This window comes from Anser brachyrhynchus, assembly GCF_964034855.1.
Source record: "Anser brachyrhynchus genome assembly, chromosome: Z".
Lineage (NCBI taxonomy): Eukaryota > Metazoa > Chordata > Aves > Anseriformes > Anatidae > Anser > Anser brachyrhynchus.
In genome coordinates this window covers 21551669-21576240 of record NC_137697.1, presented here as the reverse complement: position 1 = coordinate 21576240, position 24572 = coordinate 21551669, and the positions used below count along the sequence as shown (strand labels likewise).

General features: G+C 36.4%; 1 protein-coding gene across 3 annotated transcripts in view; it reads left to right on the top strand.

Annotated features, from left to right (window-relative positions):
• The window catches only part of POLK (DNA polymerase kappa), a 36439-nt gene that overhangs the window by 589 nt on the left and 11278 nt on the right, over positions 1-24572 (top strand). For 2 of the 3 annotated variants that reach the window (XM_080573600.1, XM_080573599.1), the window contains exons 2-8: positions 8692-8795; positions 10296-10466; positions 12608-12727; positions 19688-19840; positions 20207-20338; positions 22073-22226; positions 23624-23839. In XM_080573600.1, coding sequence (XP_080429726.1) covers positions 10329-10466; positions 12608-12727; positions 19688-19840; positions 20207-20338; positions 22073-22226; positions 23624-23839 — 913 coding nt within the window. In that variant the 5' untranslated portion in view covers positions 8692-8795; positions 10296-10328. Of the gene's footprint in view, positions 1-7; positions 31-8691; positions 8796-10295; positions 10467-12607; positions 12728-19687; positions 19841-20206; positions 20339-22072; positions 22227-23623; positions 23840-24572 lie in introns of those variants that run through there. The other variant, XM_080573601.1, reaches the window with a different exon arrangement.

Genomic DNA, 24572 nt, shown 5'->3' with positions numbered 1-24572 from the left:
AGATGTACAACTTTGCCGGTATTTATGGAGGTAGTAATTCTTCTAGAAAGAAAGCGAGTTTATCGCTTAACAGTCTATGAACAGATATAGGGACATGGGAGGAACTTCATATTTGTGCTGGCTCATCTTTTTGCTTATTACTTTTTTTTTTTTTAAAGCTTAAATAGTTTGGTTCAAAACTACAGCATCAAAAGAATGATGCTGTCAATTTTTCTCTAACTCCCTGTGACAAATCATGGTGTAATTTTTCCATGTTACGCTGCTTGAAAGTTTCCACTGAGGATTATCTGTTGAAAGAGCTCTTACCATGAAGATGTCTGTTTAAATGCATTCTCTATATAAGGGACAGCTAAAATTTAAATAACTTTCACTCCCTCAGTCTTTGGCATAAAGATATTCACAATGAATGTACGTCTGCAGCACTGAAAGCGCGTGGTAAAGCAACATAATTATCCTAAACAATTAGAAATAGAGGACAGTCACAGACATTTTAATATTTGTGTAATCACTGGAATGCACAGAAATATTTCTTACCATGCTATTGTGGATGCTATTTTTGACAACTTTCTAACGTATAAAGTTGTTGAGAAATTTTGTGCTTTGCTTCACTAGCTGTTTGGAAAGAAATGAAGATATTTGTCCTTAGCATCTGCTGCAGTATACTCCAAGTGTTAAGCAAGCAGGATGGCTGAGTTTTATATGTATTGAAACGTATAAGAAAAAATTATAGTTCTTCTCGGGAGTATATTGATGAAGTTAAGTAGCATCACTTTTAAAGGTAGTTGTTTTTTCCTCATTACATTCTGAATTTATTTCATTATCTGTTCTCATTGAGAGTAGGGAATGAAGAGACATGTCTGAACAAGCCTTTTGGTAATGGCAGTGATGTGTACTCAGGTAGCCACGCACCCTTGCATTTTCTGTCTAGGATTATCACCATAGTTGCAGATTCTCTTGTCCTCTTCTTGTTTGTTTTTATATCTGCCACATCTTCCTAACTTGTCATCATCTTCTTTTTTTTTTTTTTTCCCCCATAATGTCACCAGCTGATGTTCTTTAAACAGGTGTATTGAGATTGTGACTAACCTAAGATAAATTACATCTTCTTTCTTTCTAATGTTCTGACCATCCTTTTCATATATGACTAGTTGCCTATTGCTTTTAGCGAGATTGGGTCATGTCTACATGAGCAAGTACTGTGGTGCAGTGGGAATAGATGTGCAAAGAAAAGATTTGGTGCTGAAGACCTTAAGTTCATCCTGTTTATATTTTTAGAGGTTTTTCTTCAGACTAGCTCTAGTCTGGTCCCATGTTGGGAACCTCCATTAGCAATTGGAATGCATCAGGTATGCTCTGGAATTACAGTCTTCCAGTTAAGTTTGAGAAGAATATGATTTGCGTGCTCCGAGGCCAAACTGTGATGCAAACCAAAGCCACAGTAAATGAAGGTGATCAAACTGATGCACTGATGTTGACTACATGCTCTTCTATACCTCCTACTGTGCCTTTTCCACTGAGGCTTTATTTTGTGCTTCATCACTGTATTCATTCTTCCATCGCAAGCCCTTTCTTGTATTCAGTCTTTATTCCCGATGTATTAGATTGTGAGCAGTTTAGAAATCATTGTTATAATTGGAAGCAATCATCACATTTCATAGAATACTGGAACAGTTGCTATTGTTCTGTATTGCTGATGTACTAAGTGTAATACAAAAGTGTATTTTTGGAGTTTTACTTCTAAAGATATTACTCATAAACATCATTAAATCAGTAACTTTATAAATATCTGATTTTTTCTTGCTTCTTATATCTTTTATTTCCGGTATTATTGTACCTTCAGCTGTAGTGTGTTCACTGTATGTTATTAAAACACTTTCATCATTAGTGTATTTTCTAGTATGTTCATGCTGGTAGTTAAAACTTGTTCTTAAATTTAGGACTATTTTTCTTAAAAGATTTTTGAAGGAGTTTTGTTTGTAGAAGAGCATATTGCCTAGCAGTATAAGCTCCCAGATATAAATGATTCAGACTTTCTTTTTCCTAAAATAAATGTATTATTTTATCCTCTGTGTTAGGATTTTTCCTTTTAAGTAAAACATTTAAACAGAAGATTACTGCTAATTATGAATATATAAGCAATAAGCACATCTCCGTAATAATGCGATTGCAGATAACTACACCACTTCTAGTATATTTCTTACTGATGAATGTTCATAATAGTTCAATTCCTTCATTATTTTCTTTCTGGCTTAAAAAATTAAAGCATTTGTTTCCAGTAATCTAGAAATACAAGGAAACCTTGGTTAAAAACTTGTGATTAGTCTTTTTCAGTTTAGAAGATCTTGTGAGCTGTTGAATAGAGACAGGAAAAGATATTCACAGCAGTTTTTTTGCCCTTGGAATAAACTGTGAAGACTTAAAACCATGAGGTTTTCAGAACATAGCTATAGAGGAGCTGAAAGCAGGATTTGCAGCAAAACTGTACCACATCTAGCCTGCAGAAAATTAATAGGGGATAGATAGTCCACTTGTTTAACTTAGCTGGTTGTGAAGAATTATTCAAATAGTTGCATGGCATAAAATACATATTTTGACATCTTTATTTTGGGCATTGTCAGAAGCAGTCTCTTTCTGTTTAGTTTGCAGTGTGAATTCATTTTTAAAAGGCTTGGATTGTCTGTAATTTGCAAGCCAATTATTTCAGGAAAGACATAATTCTAGGGCTCTTTTTTGAAAGCTATTTCCTAGGTACTTGGATAAGATCTAAGTTTTCATAAAATGTGTTGGGTCAACCGATACTTGAAAAATAGTCCCATTGGGCTGTGTCAGCTTGGGTGAGCACTTTGAATTTTAAGTTCTGTGAATCCTGGCCCGAGTGTTATGCTTAGCACGATTAATTTATCACATAACTCAGCTGATTACAATTCTAAATAGTACTTAGATGTTTCTTAGGAGATTCTCTGTTCTAGAGAACTAACAACATTTTATGATCCATTCAGAGAAAGCAGTGAGACAGTAGCAGTTTTGAATGTTGCTAGTAGAGAACCTGGGTGGTTAACACTGTGTATGTTTACCTGCTAATAACACTGTTGCACAGTTGTTCCTGGCAGCTCCGTTTTTTAATCCCTACAGGATTAAAACTGACTTGAGTCTTCTTCCGGGGGCTGTTGAGTAACTAGGGCTCTAGTAAATACCAGCCCACTTGTGGCTGAAAAGAATTGATCTGGTGGTTCAGAAGGACAGACTGATGTGCTTGCTTGCGCGTGTCTGTTGGTGGTTTCTCCTGCTGAGAAACAAAGACTGTAAGAGCAACTCATACTTAAATTATTGGTTGGGAAACGTGTTTTTACAAGGAATTAAGAGATATGGAGTTTGTTAAATTTGCCCATGGCTAGAATGTTTCCTTGTTGAATGAATACTTAGTAAAGACAGGTGCCATAAAGACTTTTCTGCTGGAAATGATATAATGTAACATTCCTCATCAGGATAAAATTCTTAAATCACTCGAGTAGTGGCTAAGTCAAGCAGAATGAAATCAAATGCACTACTGGAGTTTGTAGTGTAACCTTTTAAGTATTGGAGATGTTAAAAATATTCTAGTGGGGTTGAGCTTCGCTAGTTTGAATATATGGTTGTTCTTGTCTTAGAAATTCAAGAAATAAAGCAAAGCATTTGTGGGAAAGCCGTTGTTCACATGGCCTGGCTCTGTTGCGTTAGTTCCTATACCCAGTTGGCGTAGCTGGGGTTTACTTCTTTAATGATGGTACTTCAGGCAGTTACATGCACAGCCTAGATGAAGATACTTCTGTACAGGGAGTGGAATAAGAATTGTTGCTGCGTGGCCACGTATTCTATCTTAACTAGAAACGGGAGGGGGGAGGAAGTTTGTGCCCATTTGAAACGTTGATTTGGGTGAGTTGTGGTCATAATGAGAAGGTCTGTTGTATTCTGTTTATTACTTTTAGCAGTGTTTCATTAGCACCCAGCAGCTTTGTTCTGAGGTGGCCCATGATGTGGTTTCCCGCAATAATAATTTCCAGTCCAAGGGAGACATTTGAAGGGTTGGGTTTGAGAGTTACTCTTGAATCAGTCTGCTTGGCTTCTTTGTTCTGAATTCATTTTTTCAATTTTGTTCTCTTTAAGTATTTTTCAATGCGTGGCCCAAAATAATGAAGTAGATAGAGAACATATTTCATGCTTACTTGTGAAATATTGTCTTTGGTACAAGTGATCCTTGTTTCTGTCCAAGAGTATCTCCATCCACTTACAGAAGAGTTTAACAGTTTTCCACATCTTTTGTCGAAATAGTTGTTATAAGTATTAAAAAATCAAAAAAGAAAAAGAGGGGGAGGGGATGAGGGAAAGAAAGCTTGATCTCTCATATTTTGATTCAGTGTGTATATAACTTTCTACATGACATTTTTGAGTATATTCTACATTTATATAAATGAAAGTTTTCGCAAATAAATGATTGAGTTTCCCCATCAAAGTTCTAGAACCAGTAGCTGCTGATGATTAAGGGTATGTATATCATTAGTTTATGTTTTTTAGTAGAGGAAGTTGCTTATAACAGTAAACTTTAATTCCATCTCAGTTAAATATGAAGTGTATAAATATAAAGGGTTGTTGTCAGTAACTTTTGTATTATTCTCGCTAGAGAGGGACACTAATTGAGCTTGCATATTTTCATTCATGTAACTTAGCTTGGCTTATGAGATGTTTTGTTCAAGTGTGCATTATGGTGAGATAACTGACGCAGAAAAGTTTTATGACAAGTGTATCTCTTGGAAGAACTGAAATTGCTTTTCTTGAGTCTTAAGCTGCTGAATTACCCCTTTCACTGAAGCTAAATATTTCACTCATGTTTCACTTCTGAGGATCTTCTGAACACTTAGGAAGCATTTCAGGAGTTTCATATTCTTTACAACCATGTTCTATGTGGATGTGATTATTTTAATAATTGGTTGAAGCACAATATGGAAGAAATTTTTCTATTCCACACTTGCACTGAGTGCTCTGAACTTTTCTAGTATTTGATAATGGATCATTTATAAAGTTTTCATAAGAAAAAGTGAAGACCAGGGATCTCACTATATATAGTGATAATTCAAAGAAAGATTTTTGTTTTCATTTTTTCCTTCTCTTTGATGTTTTTGGAGTAGTACAAACTTCAGAAGCAGTTATATTTTTGAGCATAGTGCAAGCCACAGTACACTTGATCTTAGCCAGAAGTCTGGGAAGTGATCCTTTGTGGTCAAAACTGGATGAAGTTGTTCATCTTGGTTAACTGTTTATTGTGCTTCCAGTGCTTTTTCATAGAATCATTTGGGTTGTCAAAGACCTCTAAGATCACCAAGTCCAACTGTTAACCTAGCACTGCCAAATCTACCATTAAACCACGTCCCTAAGCACCACATCCACACATCTTTTAAATATCTCCAGGGATGGTGACTCAAACACTTCCCTGGGCAGCTTGTTCCAGTGCTTCACAACCATTTCAGTGAAGAAATGTTTCCTGATTTCCAACTTAACACCCCCTTGGCACAACTTGAGGACATTTTCTCTTGTCCTGTAGCTTGGGAGGAGAGGCCGATGCCCAGCTCCCCCCACCTTCTTTTCAGGTACCTGTAGAGAGCAATAAGGTCTCCCCTGAGCTTCCTCTTCTCCAGACTAAACAACCCCAGTTCCCTCAGCCACTCCCCATAGGACTTGTGTTCCAGGCCCTTCACCAGCTTCGTAGCCCTTCTCTGGACATGCTCCAGGGCCTCGATGTCCCTGTAGTGAGGGGCCCAAAGCTGAACACAGGACTCGAGGTGCGGCCTTACCAGAGCAAAGTACAGGGGGACGATCACCTCCCTGGTCCAGATGGCTACACTATTCCTGATCCAAGCCAGGATGCTGTTGGCCTTCTTGGCCACCTGGGCACACTGGGGCCTCATGTTTATGTTCAGCATCAATCAGCATCCCCAGATCCTTTTCCTCTGCACAGCTTTCCAGCCACTCTGCCCCAAGCCTGTAGCGCTGCATGGGGTTGTTGTGACCAAAGTGCAGGACCTGGCACTTAGCCATGCTGAACCTCATCCCATTGGCCTCTGCCCATCGACCCATCCTGTCCAGGTCCCTCTGCAGGGCCTTCCTACCCTCCTGCAGATCATCACTCGTGCCTACCATAGTCTCGTCTGCAAACTTACTGAGGGTACACTCAATCCAGTCATCCAGACCATTGATAAAGATGCAGAATTGAAAGTTTTTAAACAACTCCTATTAACGTCTTGACCTTGTCACTGAAATTAAAGACAGTATTTAGTTTCTTCTGATACAAGCTGCATCCAGTGACAGAGTTCCTGAAGTTAGCTGTTCACCCAGTCTCAACACTTGTATGCAAATGTAGCTGTTATAATTTTGTTTTGTACTTGCTAAAATAAAAATAGAAGAGCTTAAATAAAGGAATGTCTAAAACACTTTAATTAAGAGAAAATAGGAAGTTTCTTTTGGGCTTATACCATAACAAATGAGATGTCATATTTTCATGAAATGTTACTGGAGGCTTCTTGAATTTTACAGAAATTGAAGAAACTATTTACAAATAAAAATTTAGATCCTTATTTTAGCCATCCCCAAAAAAGGAAAATAATTTTTAAAAATTGTATAGGAAAGAGTCTTTCATAAGTGTGTTGCTATTTGCAATGTCATATGTATATACACATTGTGTATTTTCCCACTGTGAAGACTAACTGTGGGCAATTTAGATATAAAAGATGATCCCTTACATTTGTGGTAGATGTCTTGATTCTTTTGAGCTGCAGGGGAGGTAAGCAGTTGTATATCTTAGTAACTTTGCATCTGACGCTTTATTTCTTTTATTGGCAGGAGCATCTGCGATAGCAAAGATAACAGATTTTATTTTATTTTTCTTTATGAGAAGTGGTACACAATTTACGTGCATCAAATCATCATTCAGTGTGGCAATTTCTTTTTCAAGGCTTTCTGTGGAAGTGACCCTTTCTATTCCTAATATTACTGCTCAACAAGTTGTTACACTATCAATGAAAGGAAACTGTTAACATATTTTGCCAGTGTTAATGGTTTGTATAATAACACTGTCTCCACTGAACTGAATAGTCACAGAAATATAGTCTCAGATATTCCATGATTTTTCTCCACCTTTTTGTTTTGCCATTAACTGCTGGCATTCAGTGCTTAAGTCTTCCTCTTCCTCTTTAGAAGCCCCTGCAGTGGCAAATAGAAAATTGCATCTGCTGTGTAACAATGATTCTACTGCTTCTTGTCCCTATCTCCAAATCACAGGAATAATAGGATAGTATTTAACTGTAGATTGCCCTCAGTCTTCTGATTTCACACTCTATTTACTTGCTATGACACTGCAAGAGATTTAATGTGCCCTGTTTAAAGGAAATGTCTCATTCTTGAGGTGACAGCATGCCAAAAATATGTCACAAATATGTCACTCTTTACCTAGACATTTCTGAGCCAGTGTTTTGTTAGACTCTAAACTTTTACCCACTTTTCCAAGTTGATTTAGCCAAAACTTTTTAATACTATGTCACCACCAGCTATTTGCTTTCTCTGGGATAATTTGCTATTAAAACTTTTATCTTTACCAGTTTCTACACTGATATTTTGTTCACATTTTTTACAGTGTTTCAAATGGTGCTTCTCCTGCATTTCCTTTAAATATATACATATATATATATATTTGTTATGGTAGATGATCCACTGACGATTTTATCTGTCAGCGTAGTACTTGTTGTTTTATTGACATTTCCATGATTCATTTAAGTATGCTAAATATTTAAAAAAAAAAAATTTTTAGGCCTGTTACTCTGAAAGCAAGATAATCTTGTTCTATTCATGTTAAGCAACTGATAATTGTATCAGTTGTTATTCATCTTTTCCCTTCTGTACACATTTAAGCTTCAATGACTAATGTCCTTAAATAAATATTTTCCTCTTAATTCCAGCTAAGGTATTATTTGATGTTTATTGTCTTGTAGTAGCAATGTATTTTGTTCCACACAAGAGGCTGAAAAAATAAAATTTGTTAGGAGACTAGCATTTATGAGACTTTTTAAAAACTTTTTTTTTTTCATCACTGGTATCATCATGGTAATTTTTCTTCACTCAACATATAACAGTGTGAGAAAGAAGGCTTTTGACTTAAACACATGCATTGGTGTTCAAAGCCCTTGCTGTAAGACTGAGACTTTAAGAGTGGTCTGAATGAAGGATGGGAAAGATTTGTACGTGCAAGGGATAGACACTTCATCAAGAGTATGAAACAGCTAAAAAAAAAAAAAGTTGCAAAGACTGGAATAGGAAATGGAAGCAATACCTTTGTGTTCATGCCAGCTTCTTGAAGGGAAAGAGTGATAAAAGAACCAGGGGGAGTACTGGAGGGGCATTTACCTTGAGAAAAGCCTTTATTGAGAATTATGCCCATTACATACCAGAGATTGCAAGTAACAATGGAATTATTGTGGAGCTAATTGAGATGGGGATGTGCATGAGCTTGAGATGAAACTTGGAAGTGATGTGTGTGTTGCAGTGTTTTTTCCTTCGGTTGTAGTCTAGCAGCCTGGTTCTCGTAAATGTTTGTTAACTGTAAGAGATTGTCCTCCTGTAAGTGGAAGATTAATGAACGTTTCGTCATCATTGTGTTTTATTTGATAGATACACACAAGAGCTATGAAGCAACTCCCATTCCCAGTTGCCACTATAGAAGCTAAAGTGCTACTAAAGGGTCAAGAGAAGAGTTCCAGTCTCTGCACCTCCAGGTACTTACTATTCCTTGAAATGCAACAAGCTGTGGATAAACACAACCTTACTTAACTGGTCTTAAGTCTTTGGAAGGCATCATAGAAAATAATCTAAATTAATGGAATATTTTTAAAATTGCAGTGTTTTTATCAGAATATTTTTAAGGGCTTTAATAGCTGGCTCCAGTTGGCTACAGTGTTTCAGGGGGTGATCTTCAGGAAAATACCAACACTGCACCATTAATTTTAAAAAGTCAGCCATGTGGTTCTTTTGTCACAAAAAAATTAGCTCTAAATGTGAAAATACATAATGACATTCTTCACTTTGGTCGATAATGAGTTCCACTTAAGTCCTGGAGTAATAAAAGCAGCATTTTAAAATACCCTTTAGACAAGTTGTAACACTATTAGAATTGTGTAGTTTGTGGTTGCATTTAATAGAGCTTCTCTAAGTGCCTGAAAGGGTGTGGTTCCTCCCAACAGGAAGGGCTCCTGTCATATGGAGCGGCTTGAAGAGGAAGTTCAGGAGCAAATGTGCTTCCTGCATGAAAGTAAAGCTTAAGTTGTTTATGAGTCAGCAACTTCGAGTAGGAAGAAGGTCCTTCTCTATGCTTTTCCAGTAATAAATGTGTGTTAAATAATTCAGGACAATATCAGACTCCTGCTTGTTTCAATCCAACAAAAATAAGACCACAAGGTCATGCTAAAGAGGTTAATTTAGGTTTGTTCATTTTAAGATAAATTTATTATCTAAACAATGTACCATGTAATTAGAGCCTATAGAAAGGTTCAGCTATTTACTTTCATAAAGTATAAAGGAAGATGTCTCACATATCAGAGGTACCTGTATGTGGAAAAACTTGTCTATGGCAGCACTTGAGTAGGAAAAGCTTGGTAAGTTCCATTAATTGGATGCCATGGCTCTACAAATTAATGGAAAAAAAAATGATTGTAGGAATTTTACCCTGAATTAAACAATAAGGTTTTATTCAAAGCCTTTAATTAAAGCCATCTGTTTCTAAAAGACGAGCTGTAATTCAAACAGAAGTTTTGAATTTGAGTTAGAAAATACTGGGAAAGTTTACATGGCTTGTCTCAAGCAGGAATGAGGACTAAATGAACAATGGATTTCTGCAATCTAAAATCATTGTTTCCTTTTTTTTTTGTTATGTAATAGTCTAGCAGGCTATATAATGGGGTATAAGATGCTAGCCTTTACCTGAATCTAGTGGTGCTCAATTATTTCTGTAAGACAGCTTTTAAAAGAGTTTTTCTTTAAGTTACTCATAAAGTAAAATCTTACTGTCTCGAAGCTCTGTCAGACTTACAGATGGCTTTATTTGGTGGGTATGGAAGGCCAGCCACTTTACATGAATGTGTCTCCATATTTGTGTATGTCGTTTTTGTGAATAAGTATAATACACAGCAAATTATTTTTGTGTTGTTTAGCTGGAGCTTAGAAAGAAATATGATTTAATATGATTTAAATTCTTTTTTTTTTTTCTTCTGGTTATTAAGTCTTTAGAGTAGTACTAGTTTCCAAGAAGTACTATGGACAACATGAAAAAAGGTGATGACAGCTCTAGTAATGATGGATTTCTGCTTAGAATGGGCCTCAATGATAACAAAGCTGGAATGCAAGGTTTGGATAAAGAGAAAATCAATAAAATCATCATGGAAGCTACCAAGGTTGGTTTGATTACCGTTTTTCCCCCCCCAGTGCTTCATCCCAACATTGTAAGCCCCTCTTCGTCCCAACCCCAGGTTTTATCCCTCACATGTGTAAATGGAGGACAGCTTTTAAGAAGAAATGCATGTATGGGGAGGGAGTGCAGGTTAGCATACCTGTGGATTCATGCACAGGGACTTAGAGGAACACAACTGAATAGGTCATTAGGTGTTCCTTTTTTGCCTGAAGCAGTGTATAAATAGCACTGCGTTGTTCAGAGGTATTGTGAAGGTTTCAGCTTCTTTAGGCTTTTCCCCTTTCCTTTCCTTCATTAGGAAGTGCCCGCCCCATCACCCAAGTAGAGCTACCTCTATCGGTCACCTTTCCATAACTGATGAAGTTGATGGGACCATATTTTTCTAATAGTTTCACTAGAATTCCATTGTCCCTGTCTTTTTGTCCTTCTTAAATGGTACTTGAGAGAGGTGGCTAATAGTGTGTGGCTTTGTATCAAAGATCCTCAGAGGAGGCCACAAATCTACAAGGCACTGAAATATTATTCCTCTTATTTTTTCTTTGCTCCTGCACATAGGCACGTCAAGGCTTCTATTGATTTAAATGTTTCTTTTACTTGTTCCCTATTTCTTGAAAACTTGGCTCTTTGTCATACACATGCCTCATAACAATATTTGGAAAAAAATATTTCTGAAGAACAGTTATTGTTTCATCACCTGTTTTGAAATGGAATGAGCTGTAAAATAGGCTTTCAAAACTGATATACAGGCTTCTCTGTATTAGGATATATTTCTGTCAATAAAGCAAGAGAATATAATACCAGGTATAGTTCAAAAAATCTGAAAATAAGCTTCAGTTGTTTCTGAAACTTACCTTCTTTTGCAGTCCTTTCAAAATTAAACCTACAAACACTACCCATAACTGTATTTCAACAAAAACTTGTATAATTTCAGCTGTGAAATACTGCAAGAGATGTAAAACAAACAAACAAAACCAAAATAAAGCATAAACCCCCCTGCTTTAATACCAATCTTAAATATTTGTGTTGCCTCCCACACCAACATTCTGGTATTGATTTCTTTCAATGAGACTCTACAAGTCATGTTTCATTGCAGAGGGGAGAAAAGATGGTATGTATATCTGATGAAGAAAGAAAACGTACCCTAATTTCTTCTAAGCAATAAGATATGACATATAGTCCTTCTATTAATAGTTTTTACCATAATTATAAAAGAGAATATTTTTGCTTTTTCATGTAAATGCATGGTTCTTATTTGACTGTTCTTGAATTCTTGGCGTCAGTGCAAGTTTGGTAGTCAGAGACTTTGAACTACAAATTTGTCTACTTCTGCTGATTTTTGTCAGCTGGTTCAACAGAAGATGGTACCTCTTCCTACAAATGTTATTTCTCTTGTAAGAGAAAAATATTTTATTTCCTGGTTATGAGTTTTCCACTTTTCCATTTCATTGTAGGGCTTTTTTCATTTGTTGTGAGTTGGGAACAGGGATGTCACAACATACAATCTCTACATTGTTGTCTTCTTTGTATGTTTTCATTACATCTCCTCTTATTCATCCCTTTTCTTGAAGTGCAATTACATACTTAAGAGCGAGGAATTTTATGCCTATTTGCTTTTCATCATCCTCTTCTAAATAGCTTCTAATTCTGCAATGCCTTTCAAGGTCAAATGGTTAGTTAAATACCCACCATTAGAAGTGGACTTTACTTATAATGCCATTATTTCCATGTAGATTCAACAGTGTGGAAGTTTGACAAAATGCTTAGAGCAATTTTTTTTGAGCTTTATATTCCTTATTTTGAGGGTATTGTAAATAATAGTTTGTCATTTATCTCTACTGTGTTGGAAATTTTATTTTATTAGGTTTTAGAACAAGTTGGTTTGTTTTTTTTGTAAACATAGCAAGTTCTCTAAATTGTCTCATAGTTAGAATGGGTCTGAGAAGGATGAATGTTATATTTGTGTCATGTGAGGAGAGATATTTAAAGTACCACTGGTTTCTTGTGTTATATGAAAATCCAAAGCATGCATTACTGTGTCTCATGTTTTCTGTATCTAAAGATCAAATGTTGTTGGAGGAAAAGACAAAAAAAAAAAACCTTACTGTTTTTGCAATTTTCTTCAAGGGTTCCAGATTTTATGAAAACGAACTTAAAAAAGATCAACAAGTTAACCAACGAATTCAAAAAATGATGCAGCTAAAAGAGAAAATTACACAACAACAGCTCTTGAAAGCACAGTTGCAGGTACTAATCTTGTAAAGACCTTTTTTGGAGAAAACAGCAAATAAACATTTTGGTGTGTTTTAATTTACTGCAGTAAATTCTGTTGATAAGCACAACACTGGCTGCTGTTTTGATGTTAGTCATGCAAACAAAAAATTGCAGTGTCTTGAGGATGTAAGCTTAATAAAAATTTGCTGGAAGAAGATTAAATAGGTTCTAAAACCTAACTAAAATGTTTTTATTTGAATAGAATGAAGAAAAGTAATTCCTGTTCTTCTAAATCTGTACAGTTTAAAGGGATGTCATTATGGTTTATGGAAGATTCATTAAATACTTTGTTAATAAGTATCATAGAAGTGTTGTCTACTTTCTGTTCTTAGAACATGTATTTTTGTGTTAAATGACCTGCAATGGAATGAAAGTGATCAGAGCTGTCAACTATTCTGGATTAATTTATTCCTTATCTATGCTAATTAGTAAAATGAATAAATAAAAAATAATAATGGCAAGCAGTTACAAGAAATAGAGGTGTCCTGAATTAGAAAGATGAAGGAACTATTTCTCTTCTCACATGCTAATGATAGGGCTCACATGCTAATGATAGGGATAATCATGGGCTGAGGTCAACTGCATGAAGTTCAACAAGGCCAAGTGCCGGGTCCTGCACCTGGGCTGCAACAACCCCAAGCAGAGCTACAGGCTGGGAGATGAGTGGCTGGAAAGCTGCCTGGCCGAGAAGGACCTGGGAGTATTGGTGGATAGTCGGCTGAATATGAGCCAGCAGTGTGCCCAGGTGGCCAAGAAGGCCAACGGCATCCTGGCCTGTATAAGAAGCAGTGTGGCCAGCAGGTCGAGGGAAGTGATTGTGCCCCTGTACTCGGCTCTGGTGAGGCCGCACCTCGAGTACTGTGTTCAGTTTTGGGCCCCTCGCTACAGGAAGGACATGGACGTGCTCGAGCGAGTCCAGAGAAGGGCGACCAAGCTTGTGAGGGGTCTGGAGAACAAGTCTTACGAGGAGCGGCTGAGGGAGCTGGGCTTGTTCAGCCTGGAGAAGAGGAGGCTCAGGGGCGACCTCATCGCTCTCTACAGTTACCTGAAAGGAGGCTGTAGAGAGGTGGGGGTTGGTCTATTCTCCCACGTGCCTGGTGACAGGACGAGGGGGAATGGGCTAAAGTTGCGACAGGGGAGTTTTAGGTTGGATGTTAGGAAGAACTTCTTTACCGAAAGGGTTATTAAGCATTGGAACGGGCTGCCCAGGGAGGTGGTGGAGTCACCATCCCTGGAGGTCTTTAAAAGACGTTTAGATGTAGAGCTTAGGGATATGGTTTAGTGGAGTACTTAGTGTTAGGTCGGAGGTTGGACTCGATGATCTTGAGGTCTCTTCCAACCTAGAAAAATCTGTGAATCTGTGAATCTGTGAGAATAGTATCGTAAATATTACTGTGGGTGAAATATTGTTTAAAGAAAACTGAAACACCAGGTTGCACGCTATACATTCTTAGACACAACAAAATTAAAGTTACTTGTAGAGGCTTAATTTGGTTCTTTTTTCATTTGCACTGTGATTCAGTCTTTAATTACATGATTGCATGCTATTTTTCCCTAACAGGAAAAATTTCCTGTTTCATTTAGTGAAAAGTGCAGTGTTCACTGAGTGAGCAGTTACTCATTATTTACTGTTGTCCTCATTGTTCAATGGGTGGCCCCAAACCTTATTTGTTATACACTAGTCTAATCCATCTTTAAATGAAGAATTACCGACTTCCTTGTAGGCTTTTCTATGTTGTACACTCTTTAAATTGCTCTTGCAATACTCAAGCAAAGTAGAATGATATTTTTGATTTGCAGATGAAGACCTGAGGGCACAAAAATAAATTAATCACACCCATTAATTTTGAAAGCCATTGTGATGACTACAGGTCCTGATCTTTGTTGTACAATCTTTTTATTTGTTCACTGTATATTTTGAAGATCACATTGCTAAATTAGATGCCAGTTTCTCAAATTTGAGCCCAGAAAAGCTTGCAAGTACAGAGTCCCTCTGAAAAAAATTTGTTATAAACCTGTATGCCTCAACTATTTTTGTTAGTTTTTAGCATGGTTCAGTTATGTCTCTGCTAGTCATTACTGTTAGTTTTCTGGGGTAGCATTTGAGTCATTTAATTATGAAAACTATTAAATTATGAAGCATGAAAACATACTTCCACTTCCATCCTTCTTTCCAACAGAATCTTTTATTCTACAGAAGACAGGATTTCTTATAAAATGAATTACATGGGTCTTATAAAATTAGTATATAGGTATATAATTAAAGAATATGTAGTGCATATAGTGAAAGTCAACATATTTGAATTGCTTTGACTACCTTTGTCTTTCTGAACTTGATTCTTTGATCTTGCAAAATTAATATTGTTTTCATTTAATGATTTGTATGAAAATTGCTTCATATGAAAGCAAAAAGAAGTTTAAAGAGAGAAAATACCTCATGTGGTTCTTACTAAAACCTGCGTTTCAAACCCCATATTCGAAATCTTTGCCACTTGCTCAAATAACAGTCTTCTTTTTTTCCTAATTGAATAACTATTAAGTTAGCTGCCATAGTGCTTGAGGACTGTTATTAGAGGGTGATGAGAGGCATGCTTTTCTGATGGCTAATTTCAGATCTTTGACAACCAAGTTGTAAAAAATCTGGAAATCTTGGATATTTGTTCCATCCCCTGTATGCAAATAAGTTCTGGTCCGTGATTGTTATTACCCTAATTTCTTTATCACAGTTTCTGACCTTTTTGCTCTCTTCTGTACTTTCTTTAATTTTTTTCTATCCTAAATCTTTTTTTTTTTGTCCCACATCCCCAGATAAATATCAGTTGTCCTTCTGTAGTAGTTCTGAAGTAGTTTCTGTCTATACCCCCAGGGTCTGTGATGAAGTCCTCAGTCTCCTATTTCAGCCAGTCTTTATCTCTTTGTGTGGGTTCCTCAATGCCTCCACCATTTCCCATCAGTTAACCTCCAGTAAATCTTCCCCAGGCTGTTATCTCCACCATGTCTCAAGTCGTCTTTGTCCTATATGGATTCCTTAATATGTGCTGGGTATTATTTAATCACCTTCTTTAGGTCTTTCAGGTATGGATATACTTGGCTCTCATTATCAACTTTTTCTTTATTATCATTTTCTATCACTTTCTTAACAACTCTTTGTTTCAGTACTACCTCCTGATATAGTGTGAGAGGATTTGTTCTCTTACGGTTTATAAGTGGGAGATACTCTGGAATTACAAAGTTGTCTGCAAACATGAGTGCTGCAAGTTTTCATCTTCAGGTCAAGTTGTGTTTGTAGGTTGGTTAGAGATTGAGATATGGCTTCCTAAGCTGGCAGTCAATGCAAGTGCTGTGATGTAAAAGTAAACCAACAAAAAAGTTCCCACATACTAGATTTTTTGGAGAAAATCCAGGTTACGTAGGGAAACAATAGCATAAATGAAATATAGAATCTGCAATGTAATATTGTCTTTCTCACCACTAGAGTCTATGTGTGCCAAGCAATAGTTTGAAGTTTTGCTAGTAAATGCCCTTCTCTCACAAGGGAAATAATATACCATATAGTATCATACAATCGTTATTTTTTTAAAAAAAGTAGTATCATTATTTGTTATCTCTTCATCTTGTCAGATGCTTTTACAGATATAAAAGATTTTGAATAATCCGTTTATATTTTTCTTTGATAAAGCAAATTACAATAGAAAACTTGTATTTTGCATAAGATAAAGAATGAGAGGTTACTCTAAATTGTATACAAGTAGCTATAGGCAAAATTAAACTTATACATACCGGTCATACATTTTAGTGTTTTTTTGATCTAGAAAATAAAAAAAATATTAATTAAAAAATGTTGTCCCTTTTTACCTTCAAAGGAAAATTAAAAGCAACTTTAAAAAACTTCTCTACCTTGCCTCTAAGAGCTTTTCATAACTTTTTTTTTTTGCCCTACTAAAGAGAGATTTGCATAGGATTCTCTGAGTAAGTCTAGGTATCTTTTGTTTTGGCATATTATTTTAATCAGTCACTATTACTGAAGTTATATTTTCATATTTCTGTTTAGTGTAATTTTCATTCATTCTTTAGACTGATACAGTATCTGATGAGTAAGTATCATGTTAGGAATACACTGGGGGAGTAAAAGCAAAAAAGTTTGTTATAAATATGATAAATTGAAATACAGAAATTAAGTAGCTAGAATAATGATTGACAGTAAACTGCTTCATTAAAGTAATTAAGCAACTTGAATTTACGAATAGCCTGAAAATGCTTTGTAAAATATAATTTAAAAACAAAAGGATGCTTTCCATGATGACAGTGTGACTTGAACTCTTGATGAATTTGTAATGTAAAGAAAATCAACTTTGTTCAGAAGGATTTAAGTGAAAGAAGAATGGAAGAAACTTCTTCTTCCATATGTATCATGTGAGTAGCTGGCTTTTTTTGTTATTTGAATGGCTTGCCAGCAACACTTTCCACTTGGGCCCTTAATCTTTCTAAACCAGTTTGCTCAGCCTCAGGGAGCACGGTGTACTCTTCTACATGTAACAGCCTAATCTGAGGCCCCAATTCACTGCTCAAATGAATTTGGAGCAAACCAAAGAAAAGACTTTTTCAGGTAATTTAATTGGGACATACATAGTTGCCTGTCTGTGTTCAATGTCTTCAGCTTCAAAGGTGAGATTTTAGATTAGGTGGTTTTTGTTTTTTAATTAAGCTGCTCTGCCAAGAAATAAGAAGGTAACTCTTCAAGTAACTGTGCAAATTGCACATAAGTATTTTTTTTCAGATCGTAAACTCATTGCAGTTGAGCCAGAGACATTTCTGCAATGGTACCTTAGTGCCGTGAATGTGAGTGAGTGTCCTTTTACTTCTGTCCCGTTTTGCAATGGGTGTTTCTTGAGCTCTGGTATGCCTGAAACACATTGCTAACAGCAGCAACCTTTTGTTTGTGTAAATAGAGGTTAGCATAGTCATTAGTGTGGCTGGATAATCACAGATAGCACTTTGTTCTCTTTTTTTGATTCTTTCTCTTTTGCTGAGAACTATGTGTGGTGCTAACAAAAAGCATAATAAGATGTGTGAACAACTGGCTGACAGTCAGGCCCAGAGGGGTCTTGTAAATGGGGTTACATCAGGCTCGCAATGTGTCACTAGTGAGGTTCTCCAGGGCTCCATTTTAGGACCAGTCCTCTTCAGTGTTTTCATAAACTATTTGGATAAAGGACTTGAAGGTTTTTTGAGCAAGTTCATGAATGATACCAAATGGGATGGAGCTGTTGAATCCGTTGAGAGTGGTGAGGCCTTGCAGAGAGATCTGAACAAATTAGACAGCTGGGCAATTGCCACCAATATGAAGTTTAAAAAGAGCAAATGTCAGATTCTGCAGCTGGGAAGGGGTAACCCTGGTTATATGTACAGATGAAGGACGAGAGGCTGGAGAGCAGCCCCACAGAAAGGGATTTGGGGGTTCTGGTCGAGAGCAAGCTGAGCACGAGCCAGCAGTGTGCCCTGGCAGCCAGGAGGGCCAACCCTACCCTGGGGTGCATCAGGCCCAGCACTGCCAGCTGGTCGGGGGAAGGGATTGTCCTGCTCTGCTCTGTGCTGTGCGGCCTCACTGTGAGCACTGTGTGACACAATGCCAGAAGGACATAAAACTGTTAGAGTGTCCAAAGGAGAGCTATGAGGATGGTGAAGGGTATAGAGGGGAAGACAAATGAGGAGCGGCTCATGTCACTTCAGATTGTTCAGCTCAGAGAAGGGGAGACTGAGGGGAGGATTGTGGTCTACATCACCCTCGCGAGGGGAGCGGAGGGGCAGGCGCTGAGCTTTGCTCTCTGGGGACAGCGACAGGACCCGAGAGAACGGCATGGAGCTGGGACAGGGGAGGGTCAGGCTGGGTGTTAGGGAAAGGTGCTGCACCCAGAGGGTGGTCGGGCACTGGGACAGGCTCCCCAGGGCAGTGGTCACAGCACCGAGCCTGATGGAGTTCCAGAAGCATTTCGACAACGCTCTCAGACATGTGGTCTGATTTTTTGGGTGGCCCTTTGGGGACTCAGGAGTTGGACTGGATGATCCTTGTGGGTCCCTATGATTCTATGATCTTAACAGAAAATTAAAGGCCTACTGATTTAAGTAATGCACACATAGTTTCTAGCAGTGCTTTCTTTGTACCTCATTCATAGTCAAAAGAAACATAGATTTCAGAAACAAACACAAGATCTACAAGATTGTTAGTAAAAGAATGCAAATAAATTAAGAAGCACAATAAGTTTGTTTTTGTTGAGAGATCTGTATGCTCCTGATTCAGAACCCCATGGAACTGATCAAGCTCGCAGTCTACTAATAGGAGATTTGTCTTTAACTCTTTGAGAGAAAGGCAGTATTTTCTAACTATTTTCTATGTATGATCTTTTCTTCAAAAGTCGCTTTGCAATTTTGCTAACAATCCAGCCTTATATATATTTCTGTAACAAGTGCTGGGGAATTTTATGAACTAATTAACTTTATTACCAGTACATGAACTTGTTTAAGACCTTTTTTTTTTTTAACGAGACAAGATAGGTGGTTCTGCTCTTTGAGTTACTGGTCTTTTCTTCATGTCTGAGCCAATTTTCTGAAGTGTGTAGCATCAGTTAGGTGCTGGAAATTCACATTCCATCTACATATTTTCAGGTGTTTTGTGTTTTTCTTTTTAACAACCTGCATCACAGTAGCAAAAGCTGCATCTTCAATGGGTCTTACCAAGTTTCTGTCTGAATCAGGTGGCGTATTTTTTCATGTGAGTTGTTTTGTTGTTTTTTGTACCATTTGCTATACCAGTATTCTGTCTGAGAGCAAGTGTCACCAGAAACAACTTTTTTTTTTTAAAGTCTTTAGAATCATCTGTCCTGTTACACTTCTGCAAGATTAATAGTTTTTTAATTACTGGCTTATTTTGTTCAGGTGGACAGACTTGTGATAGAACTGGAACAGAGCCGTAACCTTAGCTGTACTATTGTACACATTGATATGGATGCCTTCTATGCAGCTGTGGAAATGAGAGACAATCCAGAGCTGAAGGAAAAGCCTATTGCAGTGGGATCAATGAGTATGTTGGTAAGGCCAAATGTTAAGCTAATACAGAAATCACTTGCATGAATCTCAAGCATAATAACATGCAATAATAGCATCATATAGTGACACTGTTATAAAGAGAAATGTTATGACTGTGGAAAGAAATAACAAATAGTAGAGCAACTGTCTGTTCTTATGCCATGTAAGCTGGATTTTATTTTTTGGTAGAAAGTGTACTGATAAAATTTTAAAGGATGTAAGCAGACAAAGGGGAAAAATCTGTATTAATTCTCACCCTTGTCAGTCTTTTTTGTGTGGAGTTACATGATTAGAACTTGATTATTTAACACTAAACTTAAGTGAGAAAACTTGATAACTGTGCACTGAACTTACTTCTTCTCTCCTAAGTCTACTTCAAACTATCACGCTAGGAGATTTGGTGTACGTGCAGCCATGCCTGGATTTATTGCTAAAAAGCTGTGTCCACATCTAACTATAGTACCATTAAACTTTGAAAAATATGGCAAAGTGAGTAAAGAGGTAAGTCTGGAAAATGAAAACACTAACCAAATATGAATGTACTTTGTTCTAGACTTTACCAGTTTAGATAGCATAAAAAGGAGTAGTTTAACAGAACAGACAGACAGAATGTTTAGTTTAAGTGTTAAATTAAATGTTGGTTTAAATGTTAAATTCTTCAGTGACATGTATTCGAACATAAGTTAAACAAAACATGGGTGCTTTCAGGACAGGAGATGTTTTTCATTATGTCCACCCCTGCTGCAGTTTTAATGAAATCAGTAGTGATAAAGATAGTAATCTTCAAAACCGTGTAATGAGCTAGTGATACCAGTTGAGACCTGTTATTCTTAAAATTTCAAAATCATGGCGTGTAATCTAATTATTAGGAAGCTGCATGTACATAAGCAACATAGAGGTAATAATTACATATAATATATAATCATCATTTAGAATGCTAATTACTGAAGAGGGAGGCCAAGAGCATTTTTGAGTTCAAGATGCAGATTCATTTGTTCTAAAAGAAGGAACTTGAAATAAAGTGCAAACAATTAGGGAAGAAAGAAGTTACATCTTGGTTGAATACAAGTAGCTTTACTTAGAACCAGAAGAAATACTTAGCATACAAAAAAAATCATGTTTAAACAAAAAAGGGAAAGAAAAGAAAAATATTTTGTAGATCTTAAATTCATGCATGTTACAAGTTCCTTCACTTCAATAAAATTATGCCAAGATGTAATTATATATTTACTTTTACGAAGCCTCAATTTCTTTACATAAATTGAAGTAAGCTACTGACTAATTTTGGTTGAATTTGATTCTTCTCACTTCCATTCCAAAGTGTGTAAAATATTACTCTTTCAGAATAGATTTGACCTTGGTAATAATCTTGGATTTCATGATACATGCTTCATTTGTTCTTTGGGGATAAAAGTATTAAAAATTATAGTTGTTTTGTGTTTATATTTATGCTCTTCTCTTGGGATTTGGATTGCAAACTAAATAAATTTCATTTTGTCATTAAAAGCTGAGCAGTGAATCCTATCAGTAATCATTTACAGAGAGATGAGGTGCATGTGATCAAATGTTGTGATACCTAAGAATTTGACCAAAACTGATAAAGAAAACATGATGCAGTCAGTTTTTCCTCCTTAAAAAAAGAAGAAGAAGAAAAGTTGGAGGGGAAGGAGGAAGGGCGGAAAAGTAGAGATTTTATTCTGTTAAATTTAATATTTTGCCTTTTTGGAGGATGTATTCAGCATTAAAGTTTTGCCAGTGGCACTGACCCGTGCTCTAAACCACTGGCTGTAACTTTCATTTGAATGTAATTTAAGATGTAGATTTTCTTATCTTTTATATATCTGATGTCTGACAGACAGTGCACAGATGGGTAAATCAGCTCATGTGCTCATTCTGAGGTTCTGCCTATTTCCTAGATCCCTGGAGTTTTGTTCAGGTGGTTACTGCAGTGACTGTGAACCTGGTGTCTGTTGAGAGCTTACTCACTCATCTTAGTGACCATTGCAGTAAAATACAATGCTCTAACCCCCCATTCTTGCCTATTATTGATATCATGCTACTTGAGAGAAATAGTACCATAATTTTTCTATATCACAAAATTATTTGTTCTATAAATGGTTTTAATATCGATCAGTCATCTTGAAGTTTCAGAGTACATTTGTTCACCTAATAATTGTCTGTCAAAATCTGCCTTTACATCAACAAGTTTTTAAGCTTTCTCTATCATTTATGAAGGTTAGAGAAATACTGGCTGAATACGATCCCCATTTTATGCCTATGGGCCTAGATGAAGCCTACCTGAATATAACAGAGCACTTGGAGGAAAGACTGAACTGGCCTGAAGATAAGAGAAGATTCTTTTTCAGCACAGAAAGCACTACTGAAAAGGGTATGCAAAATACTCTCTCTGTTCATGCATATAACATATGTTTCAGATAAGCTGTACCCATTAAAATACAGGTATTTAAGTCTGAATGTAATTTGTCCACGTACTATCTACCCATTATTTGTTAGGTTACAGGTTCATTTCTGTACTAGTCACCTGTGCCATGCTGATTAGGATTTAGAAGTGATATTTTTTTTTAACTCTTGAATACATATGTGTGAAAAGTGGTACTAGATTTATTATACCCAATTACATGTTTTAGATTGTATTTTGTCTTTACAATTGAACATAACAATTTTGCAAATAAGTAGCAATAATCTTATGACCTTATGACTTAAGGAGGTATAGAATAAATAAATGTATTGTTCTAATGTTAATTTGTAATTCACCAAAGTGTATTCTAGAATACTATGAGTCCTGCACATCAGAAATGTGAGAAATTGTTTGCAAAAACAGCGTGCGTAAGCTCTATTTACAAGATTTTACAAGACTAAAAATGTGTGAAGAAATGAGCACTGCAGAAGTACAGTAATGCTTAAAATATGGCTGGATTTCATATGGCTCTGTGAGATGGAGTTGGATCCACACCCACAGCTGTGTATCCAATTGGGAATAATAAAAAGGAGTCATGCAAGTAGTCGATCGAAGCACAAACTGGAGCATTTGTATTATCAGTATTCAAAAATGATCCAAATAGCCATTAAGAGGGTAATGAAGGATACTTTGCTGAAAAACATTAGCAGGATAGAAAGAAACAAACTGGCATTGTCTTTACAAAACAAATATCACTTATATGTAGTCATGTGCCTCTTCAGACTTGTGTTATCTGTGTTCTTTTGAAGCACATGCAACACGGGTAATGTGGAATCGTAATAGTAAAGTTTATAGAGTCAGACAAAGGGTTGCTGACGTTCTTTGTTCTACAATGACTGCAGCTGAAAAGCTTGCCAGGTTGGTTGTTCTAGAATCAGATATTCCAGAATCCTAATATCTTTGGACAATATTGAAGAAACTTGTGCAAAGGATTTTTATTTCCACAAAAAGGAAGCATCTGGACTTCACTTTGATGAAACAAAAGTAAAGCCAAAATTGTGATGATTTTCTGCTGTTGCAGCAACAAGCCATTAAACCTTGATGATTCTCTGGAAATGAAGTCCAATCTCCTAGCCAATTCTTCCAGTCTCAGCCAAGTTAAAATCATATTAAGAACAAAACAGTTGTGGCTCTCCTTTCTTCAAATGAAAACACAATGCGACCATTTTATCTAAATAATCATTTTTTTTTTAAAACTGAAAAAATAAAATTGATAATCAAAGCATTTCCACCACAGCAGAAGGAAATCAATAAAATATATGCTGTATATGGACAGATTAATTTGTTTGTGTTTCTGTGTAACCTAGATAAAGAGGATATAAATGTGTCTGGCAAATTGAATGAAGATGGATTCTCTTCTTCACCTGTGCTGTTTGAAGACAACACTCCTCTAATGGATGACCACCCTGGACAAAAAGATCAGTCACTGGAAAATTCAGTTGTCTTTGGAACTTCTGCAGAGGAAGCTGTGAAAGAAATTCGCTTTAGGATTGAACAGAAAACTCAACTGACTGCTAGTGCAGGTATTCAAACACACAAATAATGCTTTGTATTTCCACTGTGTCTTCTACAGTCATCTCAGAGGGCATTACAAGCACAAGAAATAAGCATTGCCACAGTATTGTGTTGCATAGAAATATGCCCCCTTTGAATGTCTGTAAAGACTGATTTTCAAGTTTTTCAAGAAATGTTATGTCTATCAAAGCCACTCCTATTTTTTTAATCATAGAAACAGTTATAACTTTCTTTTTGCTTCTTTCTTGAATTAGAAATACTGTAGAAGAAGTGACCAGTGGGTTTAGGAGCTAATCTTAGCACTGGTGGTACTTGTTTTAGTGCCTCATATAAGTTGTTTTCAAAAGCTTGTGGTTGTAGAGTAATCTGTAACCAATTGCTAAATTGTTGCTAGTTTGAATATTAGATGCATATTGCTACTTCTAGTAGTTTCCCCACACTGTTCCTTGCTTAATACAGTATTAAAATTCATTAAAAAGCTAGTTCTTGGAGAAGTACATGTGTTGAAGTTAATAAAATATTCAGTAGCTTTTTAATATTTAACCATATGAGTTTTCTGTCTTTTGTCTTCAGACAACCTACCTGTAAGTCTCAACTGTTTTGACGATAATCTGGATTAGGTCCCTAATAAAAATGAGAATGTTCTTAGCAGTTGTGGAAGTCAAGGGAAATTTCAAATTAAGCAGAGGTAAAGGAATGGATAATAGGTGGAAGCAGATGAGATACCCTACGTGTTATTTC